The sequence below is a fragment of the Phasianus colchicus genome, chromosome 18 (assembly GCF_987193195.1).
Source record: "Phasianus colchicus chromosome 18, bPhaCol1.hap1.1, whole genome shotgun sequence".
Classification (NCBI taxonomy): Eukaryota; Metazoa; Chordata; class Aves; order Galliformes; family Phasianidae; genus Phasianus; species Phasianus colchicus.
In genome coordinates this window covers 3,317,615-3,330,621 of record NC_143453.1, presented here as the reverse complement: position 1 = coordinate 3,330,621, position 13,007 = coordinate 3,317,615, and the positions used below count along the sequence as shown (strand labels likewise).

The following is a 13,007-nucleotide window of genomic DNA, read 5'->3' as shown; positions in this document are numbered from 1 at the left end:
AGCCATGGCTGCACACACACTGCTGCCCCCCAACCTGCGCCGGGGGCTGACGGCCTTCAGCGGTGCCCTCTTCACCACCAACAAGACATGGGACAGCAGCACTGCTCACCTCTACCATCCAGGTACCCCGGGGAGTTTGACTCCTGCATCCGCGCTGTGGGCAGCCACGGGTCCCCTCACCCCCAGCAATGGCTGGCAGCGAACATCAGTGCTGTTGCACTGGGGCTGGGATGAAGGGGGGGGGATGATGGGGGTACTGGGGATCCTCCCCAGCCCTGCTTTTCTCTGCCCAGTGCATGAGGTGCTGGCCAGCCTGCCCCTCCAGGTGATGCTCTACTTCAACGTCTGCTACTTCCCCTGCTGGTGCCTGGCTGAGGGCATGATGCTACAGCTGAAGGTACCCTTAGCTTTCCAAGGGGAAAGGCTACACTGGGAGGGCAGAGTGAGCAGGGCTGGGGACCAGCATGGGGCTGGCAGAGACAAGGCTGTGCCCTGTTACAGTACAACCTGCTGCCCCGCTACTACCAGCTCCTCCTGCTCGCTGCCTTCCTTATCCTCACACTGGCTGAAGGAGCCCGGCTCTACTTGGGCTACATTGGGAACCTGCAGGAGAAGGTAAGGGCTGGCCCAGTGCTCCATGCTGGATGTCCCCTTTGCCCAGGGTCTGAGAGCCCATCACCTCCCTTCCTCCTTGAATGCCAATTCACAGAATCACAGAATGGTGAGGGTTGGAAGGGACCTCAAGGATCATCAATCTCCAACCCCCTGCCACATGCAGGGCCACCAACCTCCCATTTAATACCAGACCAGGCTGCCCAGGGCCCCATCCAATCTGGCCTTGAACACCTCCAGGGACGGGGCATCCACAGCCTCTCTGGGCAGCTGTTCCAGCACCTCACCACTCTCTCTGTAAAGAACTTTCCCCTGACATCCAATTCAGGATGCTCCAGGGGGTTCAGCCCCTGCAGAGGTGTCCCCCACGTACCAAAGTTTCCCATACATCTTCACCAGCCTCTGCCCACACAGGTGCCTGAGCTTGCTGGCTTCCTTCTTCTCTCCATCCTGATCCAGCTGCCCCTCCTGCTGTTCCTGCTCACGGACCACCTCACCATCCGCCTGCCGCTGGAGCTGGCCGTGCACAGCCTTCTCCTGGCCTTCCTCATCTGTGAGGTGGTGGCTGGTTTCCAGGCACTGCGGGCAATGAGCAGGCAGCTGGCAGCTCAGTTCTACCTGCGGCAGTTCAAGGTGGGCAGCCAGGCTGATGCTGCAGGACACAATCCACCCTACTGAGCCCAACAACATTAAACAGCACCGGACTCAAATGTGCTTCTGAGCACTCATTTCTGAGCCAGGCAGCTCTGGGGCTCGTGGGGTTCCCTGAGCTCTGCCACCAAGAAAGGGGTACGTGTCCATGTTGATTCCTTGTAGGGCAGAGTTGGGGTGTGCAGCTCAGTGCTTGCAGGATGCAGGTGGACTTTGTGTGACCATACAAAGGATGCAGGGCTCCAAGGGAAAGAGCATGGCCAGAGCCACCTCCCACTTTCTGAACAGCTTTATTTCAGTGCATCCCTGCTTTTCACAGGGCCGAGTGGGAAGGGAAGAAGCGCAAAGTGTTTTAAGCCTCTTGTGCTGAGCACGGACTGACCCCATCCCAGTGAGCCCCAGCAGCAGCTCTGCAGCACGGCCCTGGAGCTGCATGTTGTGTCAGGAGGACTCTCCATATGCTCTCTGTGCACCAAGGACTTCTGCTGATGCTGAGACTCCTTCAGAAGTGCAGCACCCAGCCCCAGTGCTTGGCCAGAATTGGGCCACCTCCTGCAGGGCCAAAGTTGTGCCCCATCACATCTACCTGCAGGTCATTCCAGTGTGCATTGCTGAGCATCTCCCAGGTCCTGGCCAGCCCTCTCTGCCTCAGCTGTTGCTTCTTTCTTACCTTTGGGAGGTTTTGCCTGCAAAATGAACAGGGACATTTGCTACAGCCCAGGGGATGCCCAGTCCCTGCCCTACTCTGCCCATTCCCGTGCTAACAGTTCCATTCCTTCAGGCTGACTTGAGATTCAGGTTGGAATCAGGCCAAATGTGTTTTCCCCAGTAGGATGGTGCAGCCCTGGGACACTTCCCCAAGGAGCTGGAGGTCTTCAGCCTTGGAGGCTGCCAACACCCTGTCTGAGAAAGCTGAAGATGCCCTAAGCAAGGGCTGGCAGCAGACCTGCTCTGATGGGGAATGAGAGAGTTCTGGAATGGCTCCCAGTCCGCCTGGGCAGTGCCAAGCAGACATCACTCACAGCAAGAAAATCTACAGCATCAACATTGACACAGCTCCCAGATCTGCTGACCTGAGTTACAATCAAAGGGGAAAAAGCAATGAAATCAGCTCACAAACCTCAGTTCTCCCAGGTGGTTCCACAGCTCATCCTTACCTCCTCAAACTTCTCTTTCCAATAGAAGTCAGCCTTCGCATCCAGGTAGAGCAGAACTAGGTCACAGACCATGGTGGCCTAGAGGGGGGACAAATGGAGCAGAGGTGTGGAATGCTGTGGGTCAGGACTGGTAGAGGGGAGAGCCACAGTCTTAGCCATGCAAGGGACAGGGACATCTGGGGGAAATGGGGGCTGGTGGGGGACCCCATTACTGGGTCAATGGCATCAAGTGCCAGGCATGCTACACTGGGCTGCACATCATGTTTCCTGAAGCTAGGAAGCTGCAGATGGGCAGCAGATCATAGCCCATGGATCAGAGGAAAAGAGCATCTTCAGTACTCACGGTTCCAAAGAGCGCGATGCCGGTGCCGAAGCTGACAGCAGCAGGAATTATGCCAAACTTCCCAGCCTGATGAAAACAAAGGGTGGAGGAGAGAAGGCAGAGAGCAGGGAGAGGGCTGTGAGGAGCCTATAGGGAAGCTGTGGGGCTGCAGGAGGAGCGCTGCAGGCAGTGACAAGGAAGGGGGGTTCCATGCTACCTGGCCGTGCACAGAGATGTCAAAGCGGATGCCATAGAGCTTCAGCAGGCTCCGGTAGTGCTGCCTCTGCGAGTCCCAGTAGTAGGAGGCTGTTCTGCAGAGGCACACAGGGCTCAGCCACACATCCCTGCACCCAGCTGGGCTCAGCACGGGCATGGCTGGCTTAACGGGTCCAGTCTGCCCTGCTGCTCCTTTCAGGGCAAGTGAGATCCCAAGTGACAGCAGTGTGCCCATCCCAGCGCCCTCACCTGAAGTTGTACCTCCTGTCCAGCAGGATGAAGGAATAGCGTGGCTGGCAGTGGGCAGCAGGCTGGTCCAGGTCACAGTCCCACTCAATGCGCACGCTGATGCTTCCTCCCTGCAGCACAGCAACACATGTTATATTCCAGGGACTGGAGATGTCACATAATCACGGTTGAAAGGGATCTTAATGCCCTCCAACCCCAACCTATGCCCTGGGTTGGTTGCCTCCTAGCACATCAGGCTGCCCAGGGTCCATCCAGCCTGGCCTCTTTTGAGGAATTAGAATCATAGAATGGATCAGGTTGGAAAAGACCTTAAAGATCATCGAGTCCAATTAGCATTAGCAGTCATCTTTTATGCTTGAAAAGAAAAAGAAGCAAATACCAGCAGTGCGAGGGACCCAAAGGTCTCCCCAGCTGCTTCCACCATGTCACGGATACGGAACACAGGGCAGGAAGGGCTGAAAAAGGGATCGTACATGCAGGTCTTGAAATAGGTGGGGTCATTGGTCTGCAATGTGTTGCCCCTGAAACAGGAAAAAGAGAGACAGAGGGGTGGTACGCAGCCCCCGGGATGAGCTGAGCATAGAGGCTGGGCCAGGCAGCACACACTAAGGGCTGGAGGGTGTCAGACTTACTTGGAGAAGTTAAATTTGGTGAAGTTGACAGTATTTTTTATAAAAAGAGTGAAATTCTCTGCCTCAGCCAGAAGAGGTCTCCTGCAAAACAACAAAGCCCTGGGATTTGGGCTACATTGGCAGTGACAAAAGACCAGGAATCATGGAACCATTAAGGTTGGAAAAGACCTTGAACACCTTGAAGGACCATCCTCATCCCTGTGCTGTACCTGGGCAGGGTGTCATTCTCCACGGGGCACCAGCCAAAGATCTCACAGGTGGAATGGGTGCTGTTGAACATCACACATTTCCCAGTCTTAATCCCTAGAAATGAGGCAACCCGAATCATGCCCTTCTAATTTAAGCAGCCTCCAGGATTTATTGCAAAAGGGCACTGAACTTGGGCAATGAGGCATCGCTATGGAGCTGGAATTGAATGATTTCATTCTATTTTTGAAGCAAAACATGTAGTACCATTGCCGTGAACCACTGGGTTCCCAACAGGACAATCCACATCTTCCATGCAGATCCCATCCAGCACAGAGGGGCTCTGAAAAAGACAGGAGAGAAGTGGTCACTGCTGCGGAGCCCCTTAAGGCTCACAGCCATTCATCCACATCTCCATGCATGTCCCAAATGCTTCCAAACCAGCAGCACAGTTTCCCCCTCCCCAAGCTGGGATAAGGGGTTCCCCAATACAGCTTATGGTTGGGTTGGAAAGGACCTTAAAGCCCACCCACTGGTTATATGTGAAGAGGTGCAAACCTTGGGAATTCAGCTACTGAAGTCCAGTGCTTTAGAAAACCTAAATCTGGCCAAGATTCCTTCAACATACCCTTCCTATCACCTTCTAGTAAGTCAGCCTTGAAAATCTATTGGTGATGGTGTTTTCCAGGGGCACAAACAGAACCAGGTTGCACGTGCTACAAGCGCATGGTGAGAGATGAGATCTGCTGTGCAGAAACCCTCGAAACTTCAGGGCTGAAGGGTTTATTGGGGAGCACAGAAAGTAAACGTACCTGGGCAGAGAATGTCTTTACTCTTCATCTTTATCAGAAACAACTGCTGATTCTTCAACAGCTGCACAGCCATGCACTGCAGCCAGGAAGCAAAGCCAGCCTTCTTGGAGAGCAAAGCACCAATGGCATCAAATGGGAGCAAACAGGGAGGCAGCTTCTAAGACCTAATCCCCATCTCACCTCCCTTCATGAGCAACATCCCAACGCTCCCTGAGCTCCAGCAGCTCAAGGTTGTGCCCACAGCCCTGGGGAGCTGTGCCATGCCACACACCACTGCAGACTGGGGAACCACTGTGCCCAACTCCTCCTATACAGCCCCCCAGCAAGGCTGCTCACCTCGGGACAGGTGCCCTGAACCTGCTTGTCCGTCACAATGAAGTTGGTCACCAAAAAAAGCACATTTTCTCCCTGCGAGGCAAGAAGACACCTTCAGCACTGCACTACTGCAGAACACACTTTAGAGCTTCCAACTTCTTTTTCGGGCAGCAGAGCCGGGAAGCTTTACGGGGGGGTTGCAGCCGGGGCTCGCAGAGATCCCGCGGTTTTGGCACGGGTTCGAATCCCGGCGACGGACAGACCCGAGTTCGAATCCCGGCGAGGGACGGTCCCGAGTTCGAATCCCGGCGAGGGACGGTCCCGAGTTCGAATCCCGGCGAGGGACGGACCCGAGGTCCGCAGGTTCGAATCCCGCCTCCTTACCTGCGGGGGCCTCGAGAAATCCGCCGCATCCCAGAGCCGTCTCCTCGCGTCCTCCGCCCGGCTGACGGACACTCCCTTCAGCTTAGTGACGACCGAGACGTGGGGGGCGGCATCGGTGTCTTGGTAACCCCTCCGCACCACGAACACCCACCTGCAGACGGGCGGAGCGGTGAGCCCGGCTCGGAGCCGCTGGATAAAGCAGAGCCGATGGGGCGGTCCTACCCCAGCACGTAGCCCAGCACGGCGAGCTGCAGCAGGCGGTGCAGCAGCCCCACGCGCCGGTTCCTCGTCAACGCGAACTTCTCGGTCTTGTAATCCAGCAGCTCCCCGCACAGCGCTGCGCCTCCGCCGCCCGACGTCGCCATGGCAACAGCGCGGGGTCCGGAGATGGCGGAGGACCGGAGCTCCGCGTTCCGCTCTTCTCCCTCACATCGGAAGCACGGCTCGTATCTGGCGGCGTGCCGGGCCTGCGGCATCTGCCCGGCTTCCTGTCTGCTGCCCGATCCGCCCGGCCCTGCGCTCGTCCTGCGGCACCGCGGGGTGGGCTCTCGGGTGAGGGCACCCTCCCGGCCTCATCATTCCCCATCCCTGCTATTACCCCCTCCCGTTATCCTCCCTTGTTATCTCTCTCTTTACCCTCTCCCATCCCCGGTATCCCCCTCATCATCCCCCCCATCCCATCCTTCACTTACCATCCCCATTATTCATCCTCCCACTGTCTCCCCCATCCCCATTATTCCTCTCTGTTGTATTAGGCGCCGACGAGGCTACGGGATGTGACGCGATAGGACCTCCCCTGCTCAGTGGTTGGACAATGCATGCTTAAGGGGTGTAGACGAAGTAGGAGATGAACGTATTTAAACGGATGCCACACGGTAATAAACACCATCTTACCGTCCACCACGTTGGTGTATGCCGGCAGTTCTTGGCACTGATCAAGGAGCTGATCAGTTGAGCAAAGGGTGATACAGCATGACCTTAACATGTGTGGCAACACCTCCCCTCGTTATTCCCTGTTCTTTAGCCCTTACCATACACCATTACCTCCCCATCTCTGTTATGCTCCCACCATCCCCTCTACCCCCTCCATTTCCCCCCCCACCCCCATTGTTCTTTCCTCCCTCTCCCCTTCCATTACCCTCTCATCCTTATTCCCTCTCCATTACCCTTCCCATTATCCTCTTGTTATCCCCTTCCCTGTTACCCCCCAGCCCCCTTATTCCTCTCTGTTGCTCTCCCATCCCTGTTATACTCCCCATTATCCCCCCACCCCTGGTTGCAGACCGGCACCCCAACATTATCAACCCTCCCTTCCTGGGGCTGCTGGTTCTCCTCTCCAGGAGTCACAGAGCCCATTTTTGTGACAGGAAGGTGTTGAGGACCCACCTGCTTAGCCTTCAGTTCAGAGACATCCAGGTTGGGCACCAGCAACTGGTGCACGGCTTTGGAGAGCAGAGTCACACAGAATGGCTTAGGTTAGAAGGGACCTTAAAGCCCATCCCTGCCACGTGTAGGGACACCTCCCACCACATCGTGCTGCCCAAACCCCATCCAGCCTTTCCCTGAGCACCTTTAGAGATGGGGCAGCCCACACCAGGGCCTTTTTTGTTGCAGGGTGCCAAGGCATTGGCTCTTTCCTTGCTGGCCAACACCTCTGTCACCTCGTTAGACCTGGGTGACAATTGGCTGCTGGGAGAAGGAGCAGCTGCAATTGCAGAAATGCTGAAAGAAAACCACTCCATTTCAGGTTTGTGTCATCCTTCCTGCTGTTCTGTGGTGGCTGCTTTGCTATAGAGGAAGAAATTGTGCTGTTTTCTTTGTGGTCTTAACCAATCCCCCTCTTACAGCAGCTCTGAGGCCTCTCCAGAGGCCAGAACTTTGCGTAAGCCAAACTGCTTGCAGCCCTGGAGGATGGATGTTATTCACTAAGAACGAGGTCAGCGTAAACAGCTGAGAATAGAACACAGCTTTCAGCTGAGGCTGCCCTAATCTGCTTTGTCAGGGCACCACAGATGGAAGTGTCAAGTTTGGTGCTGTGAAGCACCAAAGAAAATGGGATTTCCTTATTTTTCTTCTCTAATGGTTGAATTCTGTAGTAGGCGTTTAGGGTTCTATTAATTCTGTGCTGGAGAAATTCATTCTATATACAGGTGGGCAGAGGAATTCAGGCTTCTGTTTTCTATGTTAAAATATAGCGTTAGAGCAGTTTAGACTTCTTACATTCTGAGTCTGGCACTGCTTCTCCCATTACAGTGTGGAGGCATCTGCTTGGCATCTGTCATGATATCATCTGATGATCTGATAATGCTTTTTCCTTCCCCAGCTGTCAAATTTATCTGACAACAAAATGGGCATTGAAGGAGCTAAGGCCATTTCTGCTATGCTTCTAGAAAATACTACAGTTGTGGTCCTCCAGCTCTCTGGAAATGAGTTTGATGACCATGCAGCCAAGTATTTAGCAGATGCCATCACAGCAAACAGCAAAGTGGAAGTTCTGGATCTGAGTTACGACAAGTTTGGTGATAAAGCAGGTAAAGTGCTGTCTGCATGCCTTGCATAGAGAGCAGTGCTGCAGGAGTTCTGAGTTTCTTGCTTGCCTCAGGCCATTGGGGAGCACTTCTGCAGAATGTTCCTTGTGATGTCAGTGCTTATCCTTAACTCTTCATCCTTCATATGCTCATTTACTTCAGTTTGCTTCACAAGAGATGGATAAGCAACCTCTTTCTCCTCCTCCTCCTCTCCTCCTCCTCCTCTCCTCCTCCTCCTCCTCTCCTCCTCCTCCTCCTCCTCTCCTCCTCCTCCTCTCCTCCTCCTCCTCTCCTCCTCCTCCTCCTCTCCTCCTCCTCCTCCTCTCCTCCTCCTCCTCTCCTCCTCCTCCTCTCCTCCTCCTCCTCTCCTCCTCCTCCTCTCCTCCTCCTCCTCTCCTCCTCCTCCTCTCCTCCTCTTCCTCTCCTCCTCCTCCTCTCCTTCTCCTCCTCTCCTTTTCCTCCTCTCCTCCTCCATTACTACTTTTGCAGGCTTCAGTGCCTTCTTTTCTCTCCATTCCTGTGCTTCTGACCTCCTGCTGCCTTCACAGTCAAATATCTCTCCTGTCTTCAGGTCTTGGCCATGACTTCTTTTTTTTTTTTCCCATGCTCATCATGGATCTCATTTCCCATCAAACACTTACAGAGCATTTGCTGGGAAAGTCTCTTCAGATTTCAGAGCTGTAGGGGTGGCTAGAGAGCAGGGCTGGCTTCTCTGCCACCAGCCAGCTGCAGTTGGCTGGAGGCCAGAGCTGTGGAAGAATGAGAGAGTCTGTGGGATGCTACCTGCTGCTTGGTGTCAGCTTTCAGAGTCGCATGGGACTGGAGCTGTGCAATCAGCTCTTCAGGCTTGAGCCACAGACCGTGGCTCTGTTTTGTGCTGATTGGATTTTCTCTTCCACAGGCTGAATTTGCAGCCTGCAGTCAGAGAACACATACGCTTCTATTGTCTGGCAGCTTCTGCTTTGTGTCTGTGCTAAATAAGGTATAAAAGAAAATAACATTTTCTGCTTTTAATTGCTTGCCCAGATGGAACACAGACAACTGCAGAGAAATACCTAAACTAACCCAAGCTCCCTGCTTTGCAAAGCAGCTGTTTTAACTCTTAAGCTGTTTGGCACCACGTGTTTCTCTTAAGGTGAAGTTCTTGGAGTGGCAATAGCAGAAAACATCAGATTAAAGGAACTGAAAATCAGCTGGAACCATTCCCACAGTGAGGGAGCAGTTGCTTTGGCCAAAGGCGTGGGGGTAGGAAATGTTTTCACTCCTGTTTCAAATGCTGAAATCTCACATGAAGCTTTGTGTGTTTGTATGAGCATCAACGTCATCATGTGATGTTTGTCCACCAGCCATCTATGATCTGGGATCACATAGACCTTGGAACCAAGACAGTAAAATCATTCATTGTTTACTGACAGAGTACATATGTTTTCATTTCTCCACTTCTAGCTCTTTCCCTTTTTAGAGTCAAACTTGGTCTAATGAATGCTTTGAATTGTTTCACTGCACTTCTGATTCACAAATCAATATAGAAGTCGCTTTGTATTCTATATACAGTTTTTACTCTGCTCAAAGAAAGAAGCTTCTTTTAGTAATAAGGCTTTAAATTCAATGTCTATGTCATTTGCCACAGGCAAATGTGTTCCTCAAGGTGCTGGATGTTTCCTACAATGGCTTTGGCAACAGTGGAGTAGTTGCCTTGGGAGATGCTCTACAAGCCAACAACGTGCTGGAAGAGCTCAATGTAAGGTGAGTCAGGCTTTCATCCTGCTGCATGTTTTCTCCCATTCTCCAGAACCTACAGAAGTGAGGTATGAGAGAAAGATGTTATGTTTGGAGCAAGAATAGGACCTGTGCTTTGTTCAGTTCATGGCTTGTAGGGAGGCATGCTTAGGACTGGACTGGTGGTGAAACAGCAATGGAAGCAAGAAGCTGAGACCTCAACAAGTTTGTGGCCATTAATATAACTGATGGAAGTGGTTTTAGAAAAATGACCCCCCAAAAAAAGAAGAGCAGACAAAAGATGGTAGCAGGGAGCTGCCATGAATTCCCTCTGGACTGGTTTTCAGCACTGGGTGCAACAGGAGGTTGCCTATCCTTTGTCAGAGCACTGTGTGCAGTAACGTCTTGTATCAGCCTGGCTGTGTGGGCATGGAGAACCTGCAGCTCAGGCTGTGACTCATGCCATCCATCTGCTTTTAGCAATAATCATATTTTGGTGGAAGGAGCTCTGTGACTTGCAGTTGGCCTGAGAGAAAACAAGACTCCGAAGATCCTTAAGGTGAGTAACTTTGCCATGAGGAGGCTTTACTACTTTTGCAGGCTTCAGTGCCTTCTTTTCTCTCCATCCCTGTGCTTCTGACCTCCCGCTGCCTTCACAGTCAAATATCTCTCCTGTCTTCTGGTCTTGGCCATGACTTCTTTTTTTTTTTTTTCCCATGCTCATCATGGATCTCGTTTCTTTCCTGTCCCATCAGACACTTACAGAGCATTTGCTGGGAAAGTCTCTTCAGATTTCAGAGCTGTAGGGGTGGCTAGAGAGCAGGGCTGGCTTCTCTGCCACCATCAGTGTGGCTGATGGTTTGCTGTTGCTGTAGACAGTATTGTGCCAAGTGGTGTCCAGCTGAAAGAGACAAACTGGAGCTCTCACAGAGCCAAAGAAAAATATGTTGGGGGTGGGAAGAGCTGTTGTGTATCCTCCTGCTGTTTTCTTTCTGCCTTCAGATGATCAGAAATCCCATGCAGAACGAAGGATGCTGTGAGGTCCTCAAAGCTCTACAGGCAAATTCTGGCACTGGCATGGAGATCCTGGACCTGCCAGTAAGTGTGACAGCAGACTGAAGAGGGAAGGGAGGGAAGAAGCTGAGTGTGTGAATAACAAAGTGCTGCCGGAGGGATTCAGGCACAAGACTGAGCATCGTTTCAGGAATAGAGGCTTTCTTTCAGACTGGTAACTGCTTAGTGCCCTTAGGAACAAATAATTAGCAAGTACTTTGATTTTTCAAAAGAGAAAACCCATATCTTCCTTTGTGCTGCTTCATCACCTCAGATCTTCTTGCCCAGGAGCAGGGTGCTGCTGATCAGATGAATCTCACACCTACCCATAACGTGGGCAGCCCCAGGGAGGGTACATCATACCATGCACTTGCTTACCTGCAGTGATTCTTCCTTCTAGGACATTCCTGTGAGCAAAGAGTTGGCAGAGCTGTGTGAGGCTGTGCAAACACTTCTCCCAAATCTTCTTCTCCGACGTGGTGGAAGCACAAAATTGCAGAGGAAAAGTCTGTTGGCGGTCGGGCTTTGGCCTCAACCCAAAGTGTTGGGTAATTCCCATAACTCTGTGCCTTAATGTGAGTCTCTTTGGGGCTGCTGCTTCTGCCTGATGTCCCAGTACTGCTGAGCAAGCCAGTGGCACAGGGACACCCCAGGGCAGCGCTGAAGGCAGGAGCTGTGGGAATGTTGGCTGTCACTCTGTTGCTGTCACTCAGAAGTTTTCCTGTCTGCTCACTTTTGAAGTTTTCTGCTGTGTCCATTCCTGAGTCTCTTCCAGCACGTGCAAGAGCTTCCACGTGGATGATGGCTCCTTTTTAATCATCATCTTTGTGCACAGGGCTGGTGGAACACCACGTGCCATGGTCTGCTGCAGGGGAGCCTGCACAGCTCAGGAGTGCAGTGTGTTCACACAGCAAGCAAAGTTTGTCCAGAGCTGTGCTGCGCACAGATGCTTGCTTTCTTCAGCTGTCCTGCAAACAACCAGGCTTGCCTTTGCTGGACTGGCTGTCAGATGCAGCAGTGACTCATTTTCAGCTGCTTCCTTCCCCAGTTCCTTGGCCTTGTGAGGAGCTCGTACTCTGCAGGGTGAAGACCCCATCCTAGGTCACAACTGGTGTTATTTCCCGGATGCACAACTCTTTCTTTTTTGAGTTTCACACTGGATGGATGCTATATGCTGCCAGGAAACAGGACGGGCACTCAGCAGTGATTCAGCACTGGCAGCAGCACAGTGGCTTTAACCCTTTCCCCCTCCCTGCAACGTGTCTGCCATCACCCAGCAGCATCCTCTCTGCTGCTGGGGAGCGAATAGCTCTATGCAGTTACATTTTGCAGAAAAAAAACCCTGTCCTATAGATGTACAAATTATTTTACATGTTGTGTATCTAATGAATAACATCTGTGCCTACGACTCCACTGTCCAAACCATTCAGAGAGGTCTCTTGCATGTTTTAAGCTCTGGAAATATTGGTTGTTGGCATTAGTGATAGTTTCTCCTTCATTATTTGGTAGGTTTTGTTTTGATTAGGGTCTGCTTGCAGCCTTACTCCTCTCCACCTTCTTGCAGACCAGCAGCCTGGCTCCTTGCAGCACTCCTGATCTGCTCTGATTGTTTCTGGCAGGTGAGCCTTCATGCTCCAGGCAGGCTCATGGACCAGATCCACGTGAAACAGCTCTGGTGCAAGTCATGCTGGTGATCACATAATGTTTAGCTACTAATAAGCATCATTTGGGGCAGGGCTGGAACGGAGCAGCCTGCAGCACAACTCCGAGCTGCTCCACCAGCACTTTCACCTCTATTGCAATATTCAGTCTGATTTCCCCGTGCTGGGGATGAGGGAATGCACACACCTGGGGGTGTGCCAGTTTTCAACATCCTGCCTTTTTTAGGCCCAGGGACTGAGGATATTCACTGCTGCTGGGGATGAGCACAGTGCTTACCTCATCCTCAGGCTGTGTGTGCAGGAGGATGGGAGGCTCACGTGGGATAATGAGCGGATTACTTGCAGCCAGCCCTGCAGCTCCTCTGTGCAGGCAGGGTGGCAGATGGCTGAGAACCACAGGATTGGAAAAGGCCCCAAAACTCAGTGCTGTACCACTCCCCAGTGCAGTGGGGATGCTCACCCATGCAGTAGCCCCAAGCAGAGCCTGGCCCACAACACGTGTGAGCTGCC

General features: G+C 52.6%; 3 protein-coding genes across 18 annotated transcripts; 2 read left to right on the top strand and 1 right to left on the bottom strand.

Moving 5' to 3' along the window:
- The first annotated feature begins 2 nt into the window (after positions 1–2).
- Positions 3–1,319, top strand: LOC116228383 (transmembrane protein 17B-like). 2 transcript variants are annotated; one of them, XM_031592170.2, is made up of 3 exons: positions 3–397; positions 502–615; positions 1,027–1,319. In XM_031592170.2, exons 1-3 carry the CDS (start codon positions 5–7, stop codon positions 1,288–1,290), a joined length of 771 nt encoding a protein of 256 aa, XP_031448030.2. In that variant the 5' UTR covers positions 3–4; the 3' UTR covers positions 1,291–1,319. The 2 variants fall into 2 exon arrangements, with proteins under 2 accessions (XP_031448030.2, XP_089976997.1); XM_090120871.1 differs by having other exon boundaries at positions 502–1,319.
- A 96-nt stretch (positions 1,320–1,415) lies between these two features.
- Positions 1,416–7,470, bottom strand: P2RX6 (purinergic receptor P2X 6). 14 transcript variants are annotated; one of them, XM_090120861.1, is made up of 15 exons: positions 6,229–7,470; positions 5,759–6,061; positions 5,537–5,687; positions 5,174–5,245; positions 4,838–4,940; positions 4,293–4,368; positions 4,049–4,108; positions 3,840–3,938; positions 3,587–3,728; positions 3,208–3,317; positions 2,960–3,053; positions 2,764–2,829; positions 2,421–2,498; positions 1,934–1,949; positions 1,416–1,849 (listed from the first exon to the last, which is right to left on the bottom strand). In XM_090120861.1, the coding sequence occupies exons 2-15, from the start codon at positions 6,010–6,012 to the stop codon at positions 1,554–1,556; spliced, it is 1,617 nt and encodes a 538-aa protein (XP_089976987.1). In that variant the 5' UTR covers positions 6,013–6,061; positions 6,229–7,470; the 3' UTR covers positions 1,416–1,553. The 14 variants fall into 14 exon arrangements, 12 of the variants coding, with proteins under 12 accessions (XP_089976987.1, XP_089976990.1, XP_089976993.1 ...); XM_090120864.1 differs by having other exon boundaries at positions 5,759–5,961; XM_090120867.1 differs by lacking the exon at positions 4,838–4,940 and having other exon boundaries at positions 3,840–3,920; positions 4,049–4,142.
- A 48-nt stretch (positions 7,471–7,518) lies between these two features.
- On the top strand, positions 7,519–12,184 carry LOC116228381 (uncharacterized). Of its 2 annotated transcripts, XM_090120874.1 has the most exons (5): positions 7,519–8,067; positions 9,695–9,810; positions 10,786–10,881; positions 11,237–11,384; positions 11,885–12,184. In XM_090120874.1, the coding sequence occupies exons 1-5, from the start codon at positions 7,884–7,886 to the stop codon at positions 11,935–11,937; spliced, it is 597 nt and encodes a 198-aa protein (XP_089977000.1). In that variant the 5' UTR covers positions 7,519–7,883; the 3' UTR covers positions 11,938–12,184. The 2 variants fall into 2 exon arrangements, 1 of the variants encoding a protein (XP_089977000.1); XR_016458717.1 differs by lacking the exons at positions 7,519–8,067; positions 11,237–11,384; positions 11,885–12,184 and adding exons at positions 8,843–9,309; positions 10,264–10,342 and having other exon boundaries at positions 10,786–11,044.
- The last annotated feature ends 823 nt before the right edge of the window (positions 12,185–13,007 follow it).